At 40.1% G+C, this 25,438-nt stretch overlaps 1 protein-coding gene across 2 annotated transcripts in view; it reads right to left on the bottom strand.

Annotated features, from left to right (window-relative positions):
- The window catches only part of RIMS2 (regulating synaptic membrane exocytosis 2), a 355,451-nt gene that overhangs the window by 245,959 nt on the left and 84,054 nt on the right, over window positions 1-25,438 (bottom strand). For both annotated transcript variants that reach the window (XM_033155715.1, XM_033155716.1), the window contains one exon: window positions 18,242-18,510. In XM_033155715.1, coding sequence (XP_033011606.1) covers window positions 18,242-18,510 — 269 coding nt within the window. The remainder of the gene's footprint in view (window positions 1-18,241; window positions 18,511-25,438) is intronic.

The raw sequence follows: 25,438 nt of genomic DNA, 5'->3' as shown, positions 1-25,438 counted from the left end.
CTTTACTCACGACCACCGGGTTCCTTTAGCTCCATTCTTCACAGGTAGAACTTGGACGCTCACCGCGGGCTTTGTCGCCGCATTTGCATCCCGGTTGGGGCATGTCCCCTGAAGCCCGGCTCCGGTTGTCCCTTCACCCCCACTCCCCCTTTACAGGGGGGCAGGGGAAGGGTTCGGAGCCTCCGCGGGCACAGCCGGGGAGCCCAGGGTGCGGGACGCTCTTCCCGCACCCCAAACGGAGCCGCGCGCTGCGGTAGCGCGGCTCCTGACCCCCGGGATGGACAAGGCGCCTCGGAACCGAGGCAGCCTTCGACCACCCGGCGATGGCGTCGCCGCCGGAAGTCCATCTGTAAAATTATTTTAGGCATTGCATTGCTCACATGCCAAGCAATGAACTCTGCTTGCATGGAATGCTGAAAGTGATTGCTACAAGCTGCCCCTACACAAAGAAAGGGCTGAAGAGAATTTCAAATGCTGCCTCACCCTTCACCATCCATCCACTTCTGGAAAGAAAGGATCTATATCATCTTTGCCATTTCTTGAAGCTAATTTTCTTTGCTGCTCCATTTTCTCAACTGCTAGGGCAGCTTAGCAGCAACAGGAAGGAGAAAGTCCAGGCAGTCGGCAAGGGCAAATCCAGACTTCCTTTTGTGCCACGCTTAGGCACAGGTTCAGGCATGAAAGCTCCATGTCCGAGCGGTGGTGGGTTTTTTGGTCCCAGCCCTTTCCCCTGGAAAACCCATGTTATACTGCTGAATCGGAGCAAATGGCAATTGGGTTTTCAGTGGATTGTCGTTTGCTCTGATTCAGCAGTCAAGTACATGTTTTCCCAAGGGAAGCAGAGGGACCAAAAGAAACAGAAAAACACTCAGATACGGAGCTTTAAAGTGAGGACCTATACCTGGAAAGTGCAACACAAAAGGAAGTCTCTTCTTAACTGCTCTGCTAGAAATGCTCTACTCCCTCCTTCCTTGGAGCATAGGAACAACATAGATTTTGCATTTCTTTGTTTAATTAAATCAAGTCAGTGTACAGTGTAATTAAATAAAGAATGGAAGGCCCTTTGCAGGCTTTAGGAGAGTTTTGTACATATTTCTTAAACCTTAAGTGGAAAAACTCTTTATTAGAACACTCAGCTGTTCTGCTCCTGATTGGAAATGGTACTAATTCATATCTCAGGCAAAGTGTAACATATAACAACAATTTTATTTTATTTTTTACTTTGATAAAGATAATTCTCTAAGACCAACTTTGACTTCAACCCTGAACCCATTTAAGAGTAGTCTTTAAAAATGAAAACTTCATCCCTAAAACACTCAAACCTATCATTTCCTCTCATGTTGCCTTGAAGATTGAGCTGGAAGTAAAAGTGGGTCAGGCCAATTCAGTGATAGTTGAAGGGCTATTCAAGAAAATGCATCACTTATTTGTACCCTGTTGCAATGAGAAGAATAGATGCTTTCAAGAGGAGCCACAGAGATGGGTAAGAACCTCAGACTCAGAAAAAATGGCAAATGGTCCAATAGTTGAATACATGGCAGCAACAGCTTCCCCAACAAAGTAATGGCGCCTTACTGCAGTTATCTCTGCCCCAATCCATTTTGTATATCTTACTACCAACAAGGTGATCAATGCTCTTGTGATCTTGAAAATGTGATTCCAAAAGGGAGACACTGTTGGTCAGGGATCGCCTACTGGCTGGAATATGTATGTATATTCAGAAGACCAGGCAGGGTGATGGTCATCCGATCTTGTTCCCTTAAGTGTTCCCTTAAGCTTCTGAATACCAGGCTGGAGAAGGCTTGTGGCAGTCTCTAATTTAATACAGTTGAGATTAAATTACGTGATCTGCCAGCCAGAAACAAACTGACTTGTAAAATGACCCAGACTAAGGATCCTGGTGATAACACTGAAGACCAGGCTAGCTACCCACCTTTCCCAGTGCAGAAACCAGTAGGCAAAAACAGAATGTGTTCCTTAGATACAGAACACAAACTGGCAATTTACCGTATGTTAAAATAATGTATTACTCACTGAAGACTCTCTGAAGAAAGGTGGTTATCTCATTGCATTGCATTGCTTTTTCTTTTTCTTCATTTCTCACCCAACTCACACAAGAAAAATCTCTATTAAATATTGATATAGTGAGGGCAAAAACCTATTTAATCCTATGTATACTTAGCTAGAAGTAAGCTCCATTCAACACAGTGGGCTTTACTTCCACATAAATATGCATAGGATTATTCTGCAGAAGTGTTTTTGTTTTGTTTTTTACTATTTCTGTTCAGCAATTGTATTTATGTTCAGCAAACGACTGTAATTTAATATATGGAATTTCCTGGCTGGTATTGATTTTGGTGCTGTTTTGTTTTATTGCTGTTTTGTCTAAATATTTTAGCTGGAAATAGCTTCTATAGTTATACATTATGATTACATGTAGAATAATATCTCTTTTGTTTTAACTCCTTTGGTCACTCCTCGGTCTTTGAGCTAAAAAAAATACATTTCATTAAAAAAGTGTCATGATTGTTATTTACAGGTGGGTAGCCGTGTTGGTCTGCCATAGTCGAAACAAAATAGGAAATTCTTTCCAGTAGCACCTTAGAGACCAACTGAGTTTGTTCTTGGTATGAGCTTTCGTGTGCATGCACACTTCTTTATGAATGTTATTTGCCATTTGAAAGCTGCTGTTCTATATTTCAAAGTCATTCACTTTACTTTTTATTCAAAATTATTTTATTTTGGATACAAAATCAATTGTTAGGCTGGAAATAGAATGAAAATAATGTAGTAAGGTAAAAGGTACAGTACCCCTGGACGGTTAAGTCCAGTCAAAGGCAACTATGGGGTTGCGGCACTCATCTCGCTTCAGGCCAAGGGAGCTGGCATTTGTCCACAGAGCCAGCATGACTAAACCGCTTCTAGTGCAACAGAACATTGTGATGGAAGCCAGAGCACACAGAAACACTGTTTACCTTCCTGCCACAGCGGTACCTATTTATCTACACAGCCCTTTGTGCCTCAGTTGTCGAACGTTGTGGAAGTTGAACGGTCTTCCGGAACTGATAACATTCAGCAACCAAAGTTCCACTGTATTATAATTTGAGGACATTAAAATGTGTGAATTTTGTCTCAAACTCCATTTCAAACATGATGTAATACATTTTGGCAAATAGTTTGGGGAAAAAACCATTCAATTTGTTTGCTGGTAACATGGGTTAGTTAAGGTGTTTAATTTGAACTCTTTGCCCTGGAATTTACTATAGTCAATAGGAATTCTTTGGTGATCAACAGAGAGAACTCAGCGTAACATTGATTTATAAAGTTACTTATAAAATAACCTAGATAGTTATATTAGTGCTGCAAGTTGCTCTCTTTCTCATTGATTTTCTATTAATTACCATCGACAACAGCATCTGTACAAGCTACTTGACAGAGAAAAATGAATACATCAACTCACAGCAAAGGGTTTACTGGTACCAGTTTGCTTATAAAATCATTATGGGTCCCTAAACTGTAAATACAAAACAAAACAAAACACACACAACCCAAAAAGATACATAGTTCATTATTTTGATTCATTCTTGCATGATGTTATTTCTCTGATCATTTGTATCCATAAAGAAACCAAAATGCTTCTACTTCAAGGAAAACCCTTAATATTATTTTCAAATTCAAATATGGTATGAAATATGGGGGTTGTTTTTGGCACTATTTTGCCTCAAATTTCACTTATAAGTTTAATATACACCAAGCAACCATCACTGACAAGGGTAACATTTTGAAATTAAGATTTCAAAATCATTTGTCTACAGTATTCAATTTAACAATGTGAACACTCTTCCTAGATTTCAAATGCAAACATGAACTTGATTAAGTTCTGGTATTGCTTTTATTTATTTTTTAAAATGTTTTTCCTGTAAACAAATTTCACTTCCAATGATATGTTGCCAGCAGGTGTCTATAAGTGTACAGAACTAATCTCTAATTAATGACTACCTCTTGATTATTTGGAAGCTTTGCAAAAAACCTTTTGACAGTTTTGTCTATACCATCTGAAGGAGTAGACTCCTTGTTCAGCTAGCAATGGAAAAGTACTTACACGGCACAAACAGGAATGTTTGTCATGGAACTCCATCCTTCTCCATCTTAGTAACCATAGTTCCCCAGATTAGTAGCTTTTCTCAAAGAAGGAGACATTTCCAACTAGTCAATTTTATAATGCTTTTTTCTTTATTCAAAGAGAGAAACTGTGTGTTATTTTATAAATGTTATATATGGCAAGGGAGGGAGATGAGACATGGAACAGATTCAACCGTAAATCATTATTGTTTCAAAAATGAGAAACAGACAATTTTCAGCAGAAATTGTTTATCTTTCCAGTTCTATACCAAGTTTTCACACTGAAAGTTATTCAAACATATTAAATATATAGCTCAATGAAATGGAACATAATTCTATGCAAGGCTTTATTCAACATATCTAATTAAGGGACTCCAGGCAGTAGGGCAGAGCAATCCCTCTGCCTGAAACACTGCAGAACTGGATCTGAAAGATATTGCCAATCTGGGTTGACAATACTGAGTTGCATGGATCATTGGTCTAGCGCAGTATAGACAGCCTTGGGTATATGAAACACATTTTCCCGATTACTGACTCTAGCTATAGCTGGAGAAATGTATTTCAGGTTATCTAAAAGCACTTCCCACTGGTTAACAATTTAAAGTTTGAGCTATACTGTGCTGTTTCAAACATTATGAAATTTTTGAATAAAAATAATTTTCACATGAGAAGCTATGTGTACCCTCCAACATGTAGAGCAAATGCATCCAAATCTATTTTGCTAGATAAGCACACTACATAAAAACTGTAGTTTCCTACAGATATGTGATCTGATCTGCACATATGAATTCATCAGACATGGCAGAGTTTACGTAGGGCAGGGGTTCCCAAACAGTGGTCTGCAGATGAACTTCATTCAGATAGTCTACATCATGTCTGTAAAAATACAACTAAGGATCATACAGCATCTAGCACAACAATTGCTACAACAGGCAGAAAAATCACCAAGTGCTCTGCCAAAACCCTCAGCAATTTTCAAGTGGTCTGTGGGACAGGATTGGGAACCACTGGTGTAGATTTCTGTTACTGTGCATTGTGCATATGATGTGGCCCACAGAATAACTCCTTCTACCTTGCTAACTTTTTTTTTAGGTACTTTGAGGTTTTATTCAGAAAGGTGAGGAGGAATCAGCATCTCTCAAAACTTGGCTTATAATAACAATTGTCATTTTCCTCTTTTATCTGAGAATAAATAGCTATTTCATCATTTGTACATGATTATCACAACCACCCATTTCCTATGCATAGAGTGCCAATGGGCACCCCAGAGTCATGTCCATCTGTTAGGATGGATGTTTGCCTGCTACAGGATTAGCAAGGTCTTGCTGAAGTTATAAATGGTAGGCAATAATGGCTTGTCATGAGCAGCCTTCGCAATACTGGAAATGCTATCCTTTTTTCTTTGCCAAGACTGAATAGCTAGAAACACATATTATCCTATATTTAATCTTGCAAGCACTTAAAATACAGTATTTATCAACTTGACTGCACAGTTTCATCAAAACAATTTAAGGGAAATTTTGCTTCTGAAACACATATTAACTGGTCTCCTGTTTGTAATTGTTTAGGAAATAACTAGTTGTTTGCTAGGCTTTTTAATATTCCATTCTGCCCTGAGGGCTCTATGGAGCTATGTGGCATGATATCTCTTTAGAAAATAAACTTATTTCTGCCTCCATTGTAAACTTCCTCTCCCCTCACCCATCTGCACTACTCAAGTCTTGTCTAATACAAGACTACAACTTCTCTTTTCTGTAAAGCACATGACTCACTGCTGGCATTTAATATATACTAAATAGTAGCAATACAACAGGAAAGCAAAGAAAATATTGTAATTCTGAACACTTCAAGTTAATTGAACCTTTTGGAGACTAAGTGTGAAATGGAAGTTCCACTCCTAGTTTTGCTTTAAAAATTGATGTGAAAAACATATGACTGAGGCATCCTCCAGGTTTAGGATACCAAACTGATATTCACCATCTGTCAAATTCCAATTAAGGCAATCTATTCTCACCAGATTTTTTCCCTCTCTCAAGCTTAATTTGATTCATGATAAATTCTCAGTCTTCCTTTCACCTTTATATTTCCTGACTCACTTCCATCATAAATTTAAAGCTTGCCATTTTCTATCTGTGTTTCCTCCCAAGCTTGATTTGTTCTTCAATGCCTTCCTTGTTGTTTGACCCTGAAAAATTAGCAGTTCTCACATAGCTATGCATGATAATCTGGCATGTATGCAGTTCCCACTTTATGAATACAATGTGTTCCCTGGTAATCACTTGTTAGGCAAGAATTCGCATAATGAGTCAATGATTTCTGTTCTCATAACAAGTCAAGAATTTCCATTGAATTCTATGGGGAAATTTCTAATGCGTTCCTGAACACAGAATCTGCAGTGCATATAGCAATGTTTGGATTCCCTATGTTCATGTAAGTGAATAGTCTCATAGCAAGCATTCGTAGAGTGGGACCAGCATATCTATCTATCTATCTATCTATCTTGCATTCTTTGTATTCCTAGCAAGTTATGAAGCTTTCCAGAGGGCATTGGATAAGTCACTGGATGCATTCATAGGTAAACCCTGGTTTATCATTGTAAGAATGAGTTGCAGTGAGCCTCTGGCTCGTGTGCACAAACACACACATACACACCTTCTCCTTTGCTAGCACGGCTGCAAGAAACACATAAGCTTTCATACTTGTTTTAGATTAGCCATGATTTAGCCATTTTAAACTAAGAATAATCTTAACTGTAACTAAATGAAATAACCTAGCTTTATAAACCATGATACTGGTTTGTTTCAACATGTCATAGTTAAGACTGATCACAGTTTGTCTACATTCAGATGTCAGGACAGGTTGTGGTTAATCTAAAATCAAAGCAAAATTTGCCAGACTCCACCTTGTGGACACAAGGAAGGAAGGAAGGAAGGAAGGAAGGAAGGAGTATGCAAGATCAAGACTAGCTGCAGCTCACTTTCATAACACTAAACCATGTTTTAGCATTACATCCAAAAGAGAGACCACCATCTCTTAATCTTGTATATAGAAGAAACTAAAGCCCTGCTCTCTCTATTATTTAAAGGCGCTCCATAATGCTCCATGCAAGTAGTAATGAAATATTATTTGTGTTCTTTCTCCATTTATTATTTACATTAGCTGCTTTTTTGTTATTTGCTCAACTACAGAAATAGTGACTTTGCATGTGATGTGTATATTTAAGATGAGCCAAAAAGATAGGTAAGCTATTTGGCTCCGAGACAAGAACAGACTGACAAACCATGTTGTGACTATCAGGAACCAAGAGTCCAAAACCCTCATTTAGGAAAAGAAATATCTATATTTAGTTCTATATCATTCAGAGGTTATTTTTAACACAATAAATTATTGGTTAACGGTTCATCATCCACAGCTAAGTGGACAAAATGATACAAGGAATGATTTAAGCCAAAACTGTTTGTTTACATTCATTTCATTTAAGTTTATTTTTGGACTCCTCAAACCTTTTGCTCATTCCTGCTTTTCTTTCACCTTTTGATTCTTTTACCTTCCAGATCCTGAGCTGCTTTTTTATTTTTCTATAATCTGCATTCCCTGTGTGAATTAGTGCTTGATACCTTATAGAATCTAGAAGTTTTAGAATAAATGAATACAACAACAATCTAACTTTCAACCTACTGATCACAGGCAGTACTAAATTCCAAGTTTACATTGTATACTATACCAAATTAAAGTCCCTCATAATGACAAGAAGAGAAATAGAATTGTAGAGTTGGAAGGGATTGCAAGGGTCATCTAATCCAACCCCCTGCAATGCAGTAATCACTGGAGTCTGTTCCACTGTCAAACAGCTCCTACTGTCAGAAAGTTCTTCCTGATGTTTAGTTGGAATATCCTTTTTTGTAACTTGAATCCAATGGTTTGGGGGGTCCTACCCTCCACAGTGGCAGAAAACAAGCTTGCTCTGTTTTCCATGTCACAGCCCTTTAGCTATTTGAAGATGGATATCATATTGGTCTTCTCTTTACCAGGCTAAACATACACAATTCCTTCAACCGTTCCTCATAAGGCATGGATTCCAGGCTCTATCATCTTGGTCACCTTCCTTCGCCTTGCTCTGCTGCTTCTTATTTTGTTTATGTTTTTTTTCTTTTTCTTTTTTGGATATTGTATAATGATTTGATGTATAATGATTTAATGCTTCCTTTCTGTTATGTATTATTTCTCTTTTTTATTAAATTGTATGACAGAAAATCTAAATAAAAATATAAAAATTTTAATATTTTTTTTAAAAAGAAACTTCTTCCTGGTGTTTGGTCAGAATCCCATTTGTTGTAATTTGAATCTTGCCTCCAGAGCAGGAGAAAACAATCTTACTCCCTATGTGACAGCCCTTTAGATCTTTGAAGGTGGCTATCATTATCTCCTCTCAGTTTCTTCTTTACCAGGCTAAACATATCCAATTCCCTCAACCGTTCCTCATAAGGCTTGGTTTCCACACCCTTGATTATCTTTGACACCCTCCTCTGCACATGTTCCAGCTTGTCAATATCCTTCTTAAAATGTGGTGCCCAGAACTGGACACAGTACCCCAGGTAGAGTCTGTCCAAGGCAAAATAGAGGGATACTATTTTTTTTATAAGAATTTTATTGGTTTTCACATAATAAAAGACAGTACAATACAACCATACAACAAACAAATAAAACAACACATACAGCAATCAAAACAAAATAAAGGACAAATAAGAACACCACTGAAACACCAATATTTCTTTTTCTTACTTAGAAAGGAAAAAAAAATCTTGTTTGAATCTAACCGGGTGACTTCCCCCGTTTTCTCTCCTTTGTTTCCAATTCTAATTTACTTTAATAACTTCTCATCTCTAATATTTAAAATCATCCAAAATATCTAAACAAACTTCTTAATAATCATTTTTTACTTCATAACATAACCTATTACTTCTTAACTCCAATCTTCCATCTTATTTTACTTAAACTGCTGCTAATAAACATTTCACATATCTCTTCACTAGTTCAGAATCTTAAACTCTTAACACACTGACTTCGGGGTACCATGGTGAGCCATCCTACTTATATTTAAAATATTCTCACCCTATCCCTCTTCTAACCATTTTCCTTCGCCATCTCGGGATCACCCCCCAGACATTTCTCCATCTTTTTACCACAACATTGTCCAGAATGTCCAAAGGTCCAGACGCAGTCCATAAACATCTTTGCCGGGAACTCCACGGAACTCAAATCATCATCTTCCAGCATCTCCATTTCAGAATTCCAATCATCTTCTAGTTGTAGTTTCACAAATCTTTTACCCATCATTCCTGGGCTCTCACCCCAGAAATTGGATATAAATTGTATTCCAACCCTGGGTCTCTCACACCACCAGGGTTTTTCATCTTCTCGGAGTTGCACAGTCACTGTACTTTGTTTCTCAAAAACTTCCTCAAGTTCCCTGGCAAGATTTTTTTCCAGTTTACCAAAGTTCTCAAAAGTCTTTCCTGTAGCATATAACTTTTCCTCGACATCCTGGTTCAACAAAATTAGCTTCTGGTTTAACAGTTCTAACTTCAAAAGAATAATCCTTTGTTCATGGGTCAGTCCCGGGTCTAATGCCAGTTTGAAAACGAAACCAAGCATGGTAGAAGTAGGCAGAGGGTATCAAGTTTCAGTACTTTTCCATCTTCAAACATAAATTTTAGCCGCCATTTTTCCCCGGGTCAGGGTGGAAAGATTGCAATCCAACAATTTCAAGAAAAGATATTTCCAATCACGTAATTCCCCTGAAAGGGGTTCAACCAGTCTCACTTGTCAAAAGCTTCGTAGAAACTTTGTATCCGCTACTGCAGCAGCAGTTAAAAACAATGTTATCTTCTTCATTCAACAAAGGGAGGAACGGGCTTCCTTTTTCACGTTCCTCCCGGAGTGCCAAATGCCATAAATTTTAAGTCTAATTAGCTTCGTACTCACGGCCTCCAGGTTCCTTCTTTTTTTCCCCCTCCAGATCAGGTAGAACGACGCGCACAATGCGGCGGCAGCCGCCACTTCACCAGCCCGGTTGGGGCATGCCTCCAAAGCCCGGCGCTGTTGTCCCTTCACTCCTGCGCCCCTTTTACAAGGGTAACGGGAGAAGGGTTCCGCGCCATAGTGGGCTCGCTGGAGAGCCCGTGCCGCGGGACGCTTGACCCGCGGTTTAGCGGAGCCCCACTGTGCGGTAGCGGGGCTCCTACCCCCGGGCTGGCCTGGGTCGTTTCGCAACCGAAACGACCCATGACCGCCCGCAATGGCGTCCTCGCCGGAAGTCCAAAATAGAGGGATACTATTACTTCCCTTGACCAGGACATTATACTTCTGTTGATGTAGCCAAAAATAGCATAGGTTTTTTTTGCTGCTGCATCACACTGTTGTGACTCAATGTAACCTTGTGGTCTTCCCACAAGTACTACTAGCAATCCAGGTGTCCCCTATGTTACATTGGTGCAGCTTGTTATTTGTCCCTATTGAAATTCATTTTGTTAGTTTGGCTCAGTTCTCCAATCTGTTAAGGTCATCTTCAATCACAATTCTGTTCTCAGTAGCAACTGGCTGTCATCTGAGAATCTGATGAGCTTCCCCTTAATATCTTCATCCAAATCATTTATAAAGATGTTGAACAACAGGTCCAGGACAGAATCCTGTGGCACCCCACTTATCACTTTTTTCCCAGGTTGACATCTGTTCTACAAGGCTCTGAGATTATATACGCAAGCTGCTTTAGTATCCTTGGGTGCAGGTCATCAGGCCCTGGATATCTGAATCCATTTTAATTAGCTTGATGTTCCATGACCACCTCTGTTCCTATCTTGGGCTGCATCTCCCTCCTTGCATTGTTTATTCTGTTATCACCAAGTTGGGCACTACTTTCCTTTTGGCTGAAGACAGAGGCAAAGTAGGTGTTGAGCAGTTCTGCCTTCTGTCTTGTCACCCAATAGCATTTCTCCATCTTCTCCACACAAGGCACCTACTACTTGCTTGTTCTTCCTCTTACTTCCAACATATCCAAAGAAACCTATCATCATCATCATCATCATCATCCTCTCTTGCAAGCCTGAGTTCGTTCTGAGCTTTGACCTGCCTGACCTTCTCTGTGCAACTGTTGGCTACTCGTGTATAGTCTTCCTTTGTAATTTCTCCTTTCTTCCATTTCTTATGTATTCCCTGCTTAAATTTCAGCTCCTCTGTAAGCTCCTTTCATACCCATAGTGGTTTCTTTAGGCTGGCTCTTGTGTTGCCATCCTCTGGACCTCTTGTGGAGGAGGCAAATGAAAAAGGGCGTCAGGTGATCATCTTGGGATCATGGAACAGAACTTTCTCACCCACCCCTTCCCTCTGCAGTCTCCTAGGCTTACTGAAAAGTTAGGGAGTCCATTGTAAAGGCATAGGATATAATGTGAGCGGCTTCAGATGAAAGGCGGAGTTGGTTGGAATCTCTCTGTCCCTCCACCCCATGTGAATGAAGGAGCAACTTCTAGTGCAATGCTACGCATGTCCACTCAGAATTAAATCCCAATGAGTTTACAAGGCTTACTCCCAGATGTATATACAATTTCAGCCTTAGAATCCAAGCCAATTAATTTATTAACTATGTAGGATGAATTGATAAAATTACTTGCGAGTCATACTCACTTCCAGCTATAATCATCACATTAGCACATAGGTGGAATCTGACAACAGCATTTCCCCTTAAAATGATTAAGATTCAGAAGTACTCTGCAACTTTCAAGTCTTTCTGGGGTCTAGAACACAGCAGTGTTTGTTTTGTACATGCTGAGTATGGAATCAGTACCTGCTGCTTGGCTACTGTAGCATGTAACTGAATTCAGGAAGGACAGCTGTAGCACCATATAGAATGAAAAGGGTCCATTGCCAAAATCTTTGCCAAGGAAAGGTTCCTTTGCAGCATATTCTGGGTGCAATAATATCTATTCATGTTATTTCATATTCTAATGATTGGGATGCTGTGACATCTTGATTCATAAGTCAAACTGTTTTTTTGTTGTTGTTCATTTAGTCATGTCCGACTCTTCGTGACCCCATGGACCAGAGCACGCTAGGCACTCCTGTCTTCCACTGCCTCCCTCAGTTTGGTCAGACTCATGTTAGTAGCTTCAAGAACACTGTCCAATCATCTTGTCCTCTGTCGTCCCCTTCTCCTTGCGCCCTCCATCTTTCCCAACATCAGGGTCTTTTCCAGGGAGTCTTCTCTTCTCATGAGGTGCCCAAAGTATTGGAGCCTCAGCTTCAGGATCTGTCCTTTCAGTGAGCACTCAGGCCCGATTTCCTTCAGAATGGATAGGTTTGATCTTCATGCAGTCCATGAGACTCTCAAGAGTCTCCTCCAGCACCATAATTCAAAAGCATCAATTCTTTGGCGATCAGCCTTCTTTATGGTCCAGCTCTCACTTCCATACATTACTACTGGGGAAACCATAGCTTTAACTATACGGACATTTGTCGGCAAGGTGATGTCTCTGCTTTTTAAGATGCTGTCTAGGTTTGTCATTGCTTTTCTCCCAAGAAGCAAGCGTCTTCTAATTTCGTGACTGCTGTCACCATCTGCAATGACCATGGAACCCAAGAAAGTAAAATCTCTCACTGCCTCCATTTCTTCCCCTTCTATTTGCCAGGAGGTGATGGGACCAGTGGCCATGATCTTAGTTTTTTTATGTTGAGCTTCAGACCATATTTTGCGCTCTCCTCTTTCACCCTCATTAAAAGGTTCTTTAATTCCTCCTCACTTTCTGCCATCAAGGTTGTGTCAAACTGTTTAGGCAATAGTCAATCTGCAAATGATGCAATTGTGATACATCTTTGTATATGGCACTGCCAGAGTGATATTTAGGATAAGATATATTTCTCCCAACTTAATTTTCAAATCAACAAAAGTAGTTCTGACAGTACTCAGAAACAGATATTTTTATTTCTCTTTAATTTAAAACAACTAGACTTAGGATAAATTCATATATGCATTTTCATATGTGACATGTATAACCTGCAAGTGTGGAGCATCACTTACCAGATGACAAAGCAAGTTTTGATGTTGTCCAGTATCACACGTTATTTTTCAAAGAGTGATTTCACACATTCTTTTTCAAATTACTGCATGTTGTGTGATAATATATGGGTCAATCTTTGAGTAGTGTGGTACAACACAGTTTTTAATACCAATGATCCTGCTACGATGGATATAGCTGTACTGTAATGCCTTAAAAATAATGGAGCAGGAAGAAACTGCAGACGGTAGTGACAAAGAAACCAAGTGACACTCCTGCTTGGCTGTGGTTCTTTGCAGGACATGCCAAAAACTCCATTCATTAACACCTTCTCCCAGACAGGGAGAGCAGTCTGCAATTGAACTGTCCCATAGTGGGATCCACGTCAATTCGCCCACCGTCATCCATTAAGGAGAAGGCTCTTGGAATGTGAGGGATGCAAGTTCTGCCTAGTTCAGACATAAAACTAAACTATATTTGCCTAGCTTAACTCTTGTTTGTTTGTATGTCCAAACTTGATCAGGCTCAATTATAGGTTGTTTGGGACCCACATACCACAGTTCAAAGTTAGTTTGTAAATCTCAGCAACTCACAACATCCAAACCCAATATTTTGGTTTTATCTTAGTTTGTTGTGTCATTCTGCTCCTTTAAGCCTCTCATATCCATCCATCCATCCATCCATCCAAAAAATAATAATATCAACAACCTCAGATATGCTGATGATACAACCTTGATGGCAGAAAGTGAGGAGGAATTAAAGAACCTTTTAATGAGGGTAAAAGAGGAGGGCACAAAATATGGTCTGAAGCTCAACATAAAAAAACTAAGATCATGGCCACTGGTCCCATCACCTCCTGGCAAATAGAAGGGGAAGAAATGGAGGCAGTGAGAGATTTCACTTTCTTGGGTTCCATGATCACTGCAGATGGTGACAGCAGTCACAAAATAAGAAGACGCCTGCTTCTTGGGAGAAAAGCAATGACAAACCTAGACAGCATCTTAAAAAGCAAAGACATCACCTTGCCGACAAAGGTCTGTATAGTTAAAGGTATGGTTTTCCCAGTAGTAATGTACGGAAGTGAGAGCTGGACCATAAAGAAGGCTGATCGCCAAAGAATTGATGCTTTTGAATTATGTTGCTGGAGGAGACTCTTGAGAGTCCCATGGACTGCAAGAAGATCAAACCTATCCATTCTTAAAGAAACCAGCCCTGAGTTCTCACTAGAAGGACAGATCCTGAAGTTGAGGCTCCAGTACTTTGGCCACCTCATGAGAAGAGAAGACTCCCTAGAAAAGACCCTGATGTTGGGAAAGGCTGAGGGCACAAGGAGAAGGGGACGACAGAGGATGAGATGGTTGAACAGTGTTCTTGAAGCTACTAACATGAGTTTGGCCAAACTGCGAGAAGCAGTGAAGGATAGGCGTGCCTGGCATACTCTGGTCCATGGGGTCACGAAGAGTCGGACATGATTGAACGACTGAACAACAACAACATCCATCCGTTCATTGACATACTTCCTCTTAAAACCTGTTTCTATAACAATGTACCACCACCACCACCCTTTAAACAATATGAACCCAAGTTAATGTTAACATGAGCTCTGTAAATGTTAGTACTTGGGGGGGGGGGGACATGCCTTTACTGAAAGAGTGGCCCCAGTCATGGGAAGGGTTGGAAGGAAAGGATTAACAAAGATGGCCAGTTTCAATGATAGTACCTTGAAACAGGATACAGCAGGGGGGCCCTTCAGATGTTAAGGAGATAAAGAACTACATAACGTTTAGAAGACATCTAAAGGCAGCCTTGTATTGGGACGTTTTTAATGTTTGCTATTTTATTATGTTTTATATATGCTGTAAGCTGCATAGAGTGGCTGGGGAAATGCAGCCAGATGGGGTGGTATAAATAGTAAAATTATTAATATTATTATTTGCTCAAGTGTGTGCCAAGAATCCCCAACAATTTCTACGGAGGAAAGCATTTGTTCCTTGCTGCTTTTCTGTAGCCCACTAATAGTGATAATAGTAAGGAAACAGTGGTGCTATGCCAATCCTCAGGCACCACAAAAACCTTCAATGAAGCAGGGAGAGAAAATTAATAAATATTGTTTGAATGCCTGTGAGTGGGATCGTAGTTTGTTCAATCTGCCATGTTTTAAAACCAATTATTTCTTTAGATAGTTGTTTTGTTATTACGTTGTGCTTTTTGCTGTTGTTGGCTTTGTCTGCCTATGTTTAGGTTCTGGGCTGAAGGCCTGGTTGCTTCATTCTTGTTGACTTATCAAGAGTATAACACCTGGAGAGCCAAGGGTTAGCCACCCCTGCCTGCATCACACAGATCCAGTTACTCTTCTGTAAATTTGTAAGCCATGGTCAGTTTCAAGTTATCAGGATATAGCTTTCCATTCTCATATTTATAATAATATTTATATACCACCCTATCGTAAAAAGTATCAAATCCCTGTAGCAATATAATAAGAAAACCATTGAAAACAGTATGGAGCAATCATTCAAAATTTTACACTGCATAGGCTTGTCATCATTAAAAAAAAGTATTCAGAGACACCCAAAAATCAAAAGCAAGGATACCTATCAAATCTCTGCTGGAAGATTGTTTCACAGACTAGTGACACTAAATGCCATGAAGCTCATTGGGTGACCTTGGACCAGTGACTGCCTCTCAACCTAATCTGCCTCACAGGGTTGTTGTGGGGATTGAATGAGGAGGGGCTGAATCACCCCCCCCCCTTGGAGAAAAGGTGGAATATGAATGCAATAGTTAAATAACTAAACACAAGGGACAACTAAAAGCACTAGGGAGTTAAGAAAAGTGGCTTAAAATCAGACTTTAATAATCTGGATAATTAGATAATAATTAGTTGAATACACATTGCCTGTACAATTGGTTGATCCATTATCTAAATGTACTGGTTTACAAATTAAGGTTTTGCTGATGTTGACCTTCCAGTCTAAAATAATCTCAATCCATTTTCCCATGTGAATCTCAGAGTGGTCACTTGCTAACCTCCGTAACAAAGTAGAAGTAGAACCAAGCTGTAATTGTTCACAACTGTATCTGTACAAAGGCATATTGAGATTTGTATCCAAGAGTACAAGGAAGGTCTTAAGCAAACATTGTTGGTTTCTCCCCACAACAGTTCTGTAGTCTCAGTTTCCCTACAATAGTTGAGCCAAAGCACTTAGAATTATACCCTTGACAGTTTCGCAGTCTCTCTTGTAAAAATGAAGAGCCCACAAGATTCCACCTTCTGTACATATTTAAGAAAAATATTAGCTATTAATAGTATTGTGCTATCACTCTTTAACAATGAATTCAGCTGCCAGACACCATGTTGTATCTCTCAAGGCAACGAATATAATTAAGGAGCAATTGTAGCCAATCAGTATTTGACCTGCCAATTTAAAATGGAGCAAAGGACAATGAGCAAAGAAGCAGTTCAATCTGGTAGGTTCTAGTAAGAAAGCTTGATTTGCTTACATTTTTCAAGAACTCTATTTCATGACAATCACAGCTAAAAGGGAACAAAAAATTTATCTGAGGCCACAATCCTAACCCCATTTATTCCAATGAATTCAATAGGACTTAAGTCAAAGTAAGCATGGTTAGAATTGCATTAATAGCCAATCCAGATTTGAAAGGCTAGAAAGAGTTTGTTATTTTAAAGATAAAGTATCTAATTAAATCAAAGCTAAAAGTACAGTCAGCATTATTTATAAACCAAATGTAGAGATAGTTCATATAGCCTACAGATGCCTATTTGAAGTCCAGATAATTCAAATGACCATTCTTAAAGTTAAATTCTTTACATGTCTAGTAAAAAGTCCCACTGCATTCAATGGGGCATACTCCCAAGTAAGTGCATACAGAATTTCAACACTATTGTGCCATCAACTTAAAGGTAAAGGTAAAGGGACCCTGACCATTAGGTCCAGTCACGGATGACTCTGGGGTTGCGGCACTCATCTCGCTTTATTGGCCGAGGGAGCCGCCGTACAGCTTCCAGGTCATGTGGCCAGCATGACTAAGCCGCTTCTGGAGAACCAGAGCAGCGCATGGTAACACCATTTACCTTCCCACTGGGGCGGTACCTATTTATCTACTTGCACTTTGACGTGCTTTCAAACTGCTTGGTTGGCAGGAGCTGGGACTAAGCCACAGGAGCTCACCCCGTCGCAGGGATTCGAACCGCCAACCTTCTGATTGGCAAGCCCTAGGCTTTGTGGTTTAACCCACCGCACCACCCGCGTCCCCAACACTATTGTGCCATCAACGTAGTAGTGAATAAATAGCACTGACCAGAATTGGACTCATTTTTGAGTAAACATGCATAGGATTCTGCTGTAAGTCATTATATCAGCATAGGTAAGTTTGTAAATGAGCTGGAAACAGTAGTAAAGTTCAAGAAACAAAGAGAAAATTCACTAGGCTTTTCAACTTGTATGATTCCTAGACACATACACCAATATTTTAATAGGGTTTATAGGTAGTTTCCCGCAGTGTGAAATATATTAATTTAAGAAGAAGACCACTAAGAAATAAGTGCAGAATATTCATAAACTATAGTTTGAGGAAAAAATAATTTAAATTATCCCCAACTAAAATATGCAGATTAGCAGTCCGCTTTGAGCAGTTAATGTATTTCTGATTTACACCTCAGATGTAGAAAATCCATTCTCTCAGCACATACACAGATGTAGAAAGAGATAAATCTCTGACATTTTGAACTAGTGAAAATTCCAATTTTTATGCATCTTTTATCTAATTTATGCTGCAGAATTAATGGCTATCTTTGGGTCTTTTTCATTCCACAAAGGCAAAATGGAGCCCTTCCTAATTTACAGAAAAGTGTATGCTCACTTACAGAATCATCCCAACATAAATGGTAAGGAAATAATGATGCAGACCTTGCATACTTCTGAAAATAAATGCTTCTTTATATTCTGCTTAGATGAAACAACTTATTAAAAATGAAAAAGAAATGCAAAGATAATGCAACTCATAAACATATGACAACTCCTTTTTTGAATTATAATGAGCCAATTCCTTACCTGTCTGCCGTGTCACCTGCTACCTTCCCTCCTGAGCCGTTTATGGAGTCTTGCCTTGTGAGCCCTTGAGATCTACCTCGTTCCAACCCTGATATGGATTGCTCTTGCAGCTTTGCTTTTTTCTCCTGAGGTGCTTCTTCGTTACGCAGCCCTCTAAAAACTTCTTGATCAGGCTTCTGTGGTGTATTTGTTCCACTATTATAAAACCAGGCTCCAGATTTTGTGAGGATTTCTTGTTGTTTTCGGCACGAGTTACATACCCACATTACCTATACATAAAGTAATAGAGGAAATGTGTATTAGTTTCCCAGAAGGCAGAAAACAAAGGCTATTTCACACCAAATACGTGCCAAGTACAGGCATAGTTATCCAGAAATAGCCTCCTAAACAACACATCCTCATAATAGTCATTACAATTTAAACAAAAATATATAGGAAAATAATTTAACCCAGAAGTTTTGCAGTGTGTTTAATTATATTTTAGATCACACACAGGTGCTTCTTAGTCCATCAATAAAATAACAAATGTTTTTACAACAGTGCAATCCCATGCATGCTCATTAAGTAGAAACATGCCATTTTCTATTTCTTTCTCAGAACTGGCCCTCTGCCTAACCTTAATGGCTCACAGCATAGTATCCCACTGATCAGACAAACAGCAGGCCTGGGGTAGGCGGGGCTCCAGTGCCCTTTTCATCACTCTCAGCTGTTTCCCAATTAGCTGAGCAGCACAAGGGGAAATGTAGGCCACTATTAAGCTTTGGAAAAAACTTAATAGCAGCATGGAGCCAATCATCATGGGAATCACAGGGGAGAGAAGCTTTAGCCAGCTGAGGAAGAGTTAACCAGCAGGAGGGAAAGGGCTGGGAAATAGAGAGTGTGAATGTATACTCTCTCTCTCTCTCTCTCTCTCTCTCTCTCACACACACACACACACACACACACACAAACAGACTCTGCTGAGAGATGGTGGACTCCTTCCTTGGATATTTTTAAGCAGAGGATGGGTGGCCTTCTGTAATGTATGAGCTAGTTGAGATTTCTGCATTGCAGGGGGTTGGACTTGATGACCCTGAGGGTCCCTTCCAACTCTATGATTCAACACACACACAGTTGGGAGGGAAAATTCTAACCAGTGAAGTCAGAAGGAAATGAAACACAGAAAGTATTTGTGGTCACTCTTAATAACCTAATCATCACAGACTGTACTTTCTGCATTTCATTTCCTTCTGACAGTTTGTAATTCCACCCTCGACTGTGTCTGTGTGTGTTTGAGTTACACACCTGTAACTCAAAGTAATACTTCTGATGCAACTGATAGACTGACTAGTGTATGAAAGTTTATACTATAATAAAGTTGTTAGGGTGTTTCCAGGTTGGAATGGCATATCACAAATGGGTCATTGACAACAGTTTCTTTTCTTTTATTGGATTTTAAGCAGAAAGGGTTAGTCTGAATTAACCGGGGGGGGGGGGGGTAATACAGGCAGGCATTTTGATGCCAAAAACATTGTGTGAATACTGAAGCCAGTAGTCAATCTCCCAGGACTTTCAATACAGGATCTCAAAGCAGCTGTCTTATTACAAAAGAATTTCAGAAATAGACTTGAAAGAGAAGTTGCTGAATTACAACGTATTACTAAAAGTGAAAACTATGGAAAGACCTGGTCTGAATAGAGATATTGGATTCTTGTCTCATTACATATGCTAAAGCTATTTTTGGTCATCTGCATACTATCCCTTGCTTTTTCCTATAGGACTAATTGTAGTCGTTAACAGTCGTCAACAGGTTTACCATACCCATTGAGTCAATCACCCATCTCCTACTACCCTTCTGAGAAAAACTCCACCCCACCCTCCTACTATATATAAAGATGAAATGCAAAAAGATAAAATGAGAATATATATAAGGGACTGGTGACTTCTGTTTCAGGGTATCTGAAGAAGTGTGCATGCACATGAAAGCTTATACCCAGAACAAACTTAGTTGGACTCTAAGGTGCTACTGGACTATTTTATTTTATTTTTTATTTTGACAAGATTCTCTGTTGTTTTTTCTGCAGCAGGCTAACACAGCTAATGCCTATGGAAATACATATGTACATTCATGCAGTCTTTACCTCCTGATATTGAAGGGTAATGCGTAATGTGTTTTATTGGATAATCCTGTGCTCTATTGGATTTTTTAAAACAACAACAACATAGGAATTTGTGAATGTATGCTGTACATTAAATGTTCATTAAATGTTTGGAAGCACTACAGGCAACTAGAGCATACTTCTACAGTCCCACTATGCAATTTGTTTATACACTTTGTCAAGCATGGGCATAGGCCCAGATTTTCTATATATCCTTTTGTGAGGCATTAATGTTTATCTCACATACCCACATGCTGCTGCAAAGCACACTATAGCCACATTTTTACTTTGTATAACCCACCCACAAATCCATCCAGCACTAGTAGAAGAATGGTGAGCTCTACATAATATAGGTGAGTTTTGGAGCGGATGTATAGTTGTGCAGCTTGCTTCTGTTTTTTGCCCTTTTTTGCTTTCTTTAGTGGAGGGTGAATAAATGCAAACTCTAAGAGCTGGAAAAAGTTGGACATACGAATTTTATGTCTTGACTAAACAGCATCACTTACACCTGTGAATATGCTTTTTCAATTTCACTTCCAGCAAAAGCAGGTTAACAAAACCGACAGGACTCCTCAACAGTATTTTGAGAGTGAAAAAATGAAAGAGATGTCAAATGAAACAAACAAAACGTGTGAAATAGAGAACATTTTTTAAAAGGAAAGGTAAGTCCTACTGTTGTTCATCTGTTTTTTTAAATATGAAGTTGTTTTAAATAAGGTAGATAAGCAATTGTATGCTGGAGCTACACAGCATACAAAGAAGAACCAGGGAACTAAAGAACACCTGGTGATTCATGGAGGACAATCTTACTTGGCCATGAGTGATCGCCAAAGAAGAAGATTATACAGTAGATCCATTTCAACCTAGCTTCAACTTGACTTCGGGTTCAACTGTTTAGTTGGCATCCATCTCGAGAGAGAGACAATGGAAGAGTGTGCCATTGGGGGTAAAAGCAAACTGCTGGAGAGTTGCAGTGCCTACTGAGATTGCAGAGACCTGGAAGAGACACTGGGGCAGATGAAGGCATCCAGTTTTGTTGTTACAAATGCACCATGGCATTTCTTCTCTCTGCACTTCTCTCAGTGGTCATTTCTTTTCTGGTCACTGCTATGGACCCACAATCTGACTGTGTCTCCAGGCCCTGTGGTCACCTGCAAGGGATTCCCATACAGCAGGGTTAATGTTGCCAACCTTCATGTCACATTAGCAGGCATCTTTATAAAACATAGTTGGTCTGCCAACTACCATTTTCCATTTTGTGCAAACATGTTGGGAATGTGGGCTTGGGAATGTGGGCTTGGGAGAACACATCTTTGTTTGGAATTCTGTTCTGCCAGGTGATGCCCCAAATCTTCCTGATGCAGCACATGTGGAAGGCATTGAGGCGTTGGTCCTGGTGGGTGTAAGTTGCACATGACTCACTTCCATAAAGCAGCATGCTCAACATGCAAGCCTGGTAGACCTTCATCTTGGTATTGATAGTTAGCATCACATTCTCCCATCCCTTTTTAGAGAGGTGAGCCATTGCCGTAGCTGCCTTACCAATACGCTTGTCTAACTTAGCGTCAACAGAAAGGTTGCTGGTTATGGTGGAACCCAGGTAGACAAAACTGTCCACCATCTCAAGCTTGTGGTCACCACTGCTGATGTGTGGAGTGCTGATGACATCCTGACCCAGGATGTTGGTCTTCATTAGGCTGGTGGTAAGGCCAGACTCCCTGCAGGTTTGGGTAAAATGATTCAATGAGTCTCTGTAGAGCTTTCCTCTGAGTGCACTGTCAAGGTTGTGTCATCTACAAACAACATTTCTTGGATAAGGACCTGCAGCATTTTTGTAGCAGGTAGAACAGACCCCGTTGGTCCTCGGGTGAAAGTACATACTGTCTTCAGTCAAACTGTAGGCATATGAGAGCAACAGGGAGAAGAATATGCCAAAGAGGGGTGAGAACACAGCCCTATTTCAAAGTGCTCTTTATAGAGAAGGTGTCTGAGAATGACGCTTACTTTCAGAGTCAGACACATATGTGGGATGGCGCACCCCATGCACCACAAGCCAGCATGGGACATGAAGTCAAGGTGTTTTCCCAGGCTGCTGCAATTTTTTTGTGAAAGGAAGTCTATATATAGTATAAAGAAATAAATGAATGGATAAAACACACAAAATTGTATGGAAAGAAAATTATTGTTGTTCATGTTATACATTTGCCGCCTTAAATTTAATTATGTTACAACTTTTTGTATTAAAGCCAAAAAACTGATTAAATTATAGTGCATATATAAATTTTAAAGAACCTATAATGTGGTCTGTTTTAAAAAGCAAACACCTGGTGCATGCATACATTTTGAAGTGTTAAATTGTTATAGTAGAGAGAGGAAGCTATTCATGGCACAGGCTGGAGCACCACCTTGTGCCCAGTACTGGTATTGCTTTATTCCAGGAGAATGCCGAAAGCTGGTTTCAGTACTTCCTTCATGACACACTTCCATGGCCTTCTCTTGCAGTGTTGGGAACAAGGATCCATGACACAAGACATATGACACAAGACATGTGTGACTCCAGCAATGTGACCTTCTACAAGAACAAAGGTGACGACCAAGACTGCAACAACAACAGTGGGATCTCCCTGCTGAGTACTGTGGGGAAAGCCTTTGCCAGTGTAGTTTTCAACAGATTATAGTCACTTGCTGACAAGGTCTATCTCAAGTCACAAAGCAGCTCTAGAGCTCAGAGGTCAACAGTCAACATGATTTTCTCACTGTACCAGCTGCAGGAAAAATGTTGAGAGGAGAGACACTCCTTGTTCGTTGCCTTCATAGATCTGACAAAGGCCTTTGATCTTGTCAGCTGAAAAGGATTGCCGTATTTACAATGCTCAACAAGATAGGGTGTCCACAAGGTGATTGTGTCCTTCCACGAGAACATGTGTGACACCATCTAATATGATGGCTAATCCTCAGACACCTTCCCTATAAAGAGCGGTGTGGAAAGGCGCTGTGTTCTTGCTCCAACCCTCTTTGGCATGTTTTTCCCCCTGTTACTCTCATATGCTTTCAGCTTAACTGAAAAATGTGTGGACATCCATACAAGGAGCAACAGGAGTCTGTTCAACCTGGTACAGTGGTACATCACTGTGCCAAGACAAAAGTCCAATGAGTCCATATCTGTTGTTTGCAGATGACACACCCTTGACAGTGTACTCTGAGGAAGCTCTACAGAGACTCACTGACCATTTTGCCCAAGCCTGCAGGGAGTTTGGCCTTACTATCAGTATGACAAAGACCAACATCTTGGGTCAGGACGGTGCAAATACCCCACACACTTGAGGTGGTAGACAATTTTGTCTACCTGGGTTCCAGCATAACCAGCAATTTCTCCATCAACACTGAGCTGGGTAAGCATATTGTCAAGGCAGCTAGGACAATAGCTTGCCTCTCAAAAAGGGTATGGGAAAATGTGATGCTAACAACCAATACCAATTTGAAGGTCTACCACACTTGCATGTTGAGCACGCTGCTTTATGGAAGTGAGTTGTAAATTACAACCCAAGGAAGCGACACCACATGCACTGCATCAGGAGGAATTTGGGTATCACATGGCAGGACAGAATTCCAAACAAAGATGTGCTCTCCCAAGCCCACATTCCAATATGTTTGCACTCCTGTCTCAGTGATGTCTACACTGGCTTGGTCACGTCCACATATAAGATGGCAGGATCCCCAAGGATGTGCTCTATGGCTTCTGGCACCAGGCTAATTGGTAGACCAACGCTGTGTTACAAAGATGTCTGCAAATATGAAGGCTGGCAACATTAACCTTGCCACATGGGAATCCCTTGCAGATGACCGCAGTGCCTGGAGACAGGCTGTCAAGTCGTGTATCCATAGCAGTGACCAGAGGAGAAATGACCACTGGGAGGAGCGCAGAGAGAATAAATGCCATGGTGCATCTGCAACAGCACAAGTGGATGCCTTAATCTACCCCAGCTGCAGTCAAACATGCCTCTCCCACATCGGTCTCTACAGTCACAGCAGACGCTGCAACCTTCCAACAGCTTGACCTCACTCCCAAAGGCGCACTCCTCCATTATCTCCCAAGACAGACAGATGCCAACAATGTCTGGCATTATTGTTTTAATTTAAAAAGCCACCCATTTATTAATTTTAATATAGAATTTTCTGTAAATACACTTGTCAAATTCTCTTTTCAGTGGACACAAGATTGAAGCAAAGCTCCATCACTACTTTAAATTCACTTGGAGGATCTCAGTAAAGATGCAGGCGAGACTGAAGTTAAAATCAAGGAACAAGTAGATTGTACAATATACTGTATTCAAATATTATATGTTGGAGATTATGTGCAGGATTCTCCTAATGAGCACTGTCAGCAGAAGCTCTGAGGAAGGATTTCTGCTTATACAAGACTTGCCCATTTCTCTTCCTGCTGTGCCCCCTGCAGCCACCCTTCAATAGCTCTGGGGTAGCCAGAAGAACCCACAGAACAGTGTGCTGGGGAAGAAAGGGGATTGTTCCATCTGACAATCTGAAATGGAAAAACTGGAAGAGTGTGACACTGAATTACACCCTGTATATTGGTGATGAGGTCTAAAATTGGCTGTGACTATACATGATTTTTTAAAAATTATCTGTAGAAATAATCCTGAACACAAATAGGGATCTTCACTGATAAAATAGTGCACATGGGAGGAGAGAAGGCTTATGCAGCCATGGGTGGTTGTCTGAATGTAGTTAGAATGTTGAATTTAATGGACCTTTGATCTCATTCAGGAAGGCAATTTTTAGGTTATTATGAAGAATGTCCAGTGATAACTACAGTGTATGCTCTATTACTATTTTACTTCAAAGAACAAAGTGAGGGGTTATGGGGGTGGCTACACTGTATGTCAGGCAGCAATGTTTCAAAAAACAATAATGACCTTTGCAAATGATAACAGGATTCAAAGAAACATTATGTAATCTTTAAAATTCTCTGTTCACCTTTCCATGATCAAAGCGATTAACCAAAGGTTGCAAGTTTAAATCAGATTATTCAAATAGTAAA

Source organism: Lacerta agilis, chromosome 7 (genome assembly GCF_009819535.1).
Source record: "Lacerta agilis isolate rLacAgi1 chromosome 7, rLacAgi1.pri, whole genome shotgun sequence".
Lineage (NCBI taxonomy): Eukaryota > Metazoa > Chordata > Lepidosauria > Squamata > Lacertidae > Lacerta > Lacerta agilis.
This window is presented reverse-complemented; position numbering and strand designations above follow the sequence as displayed.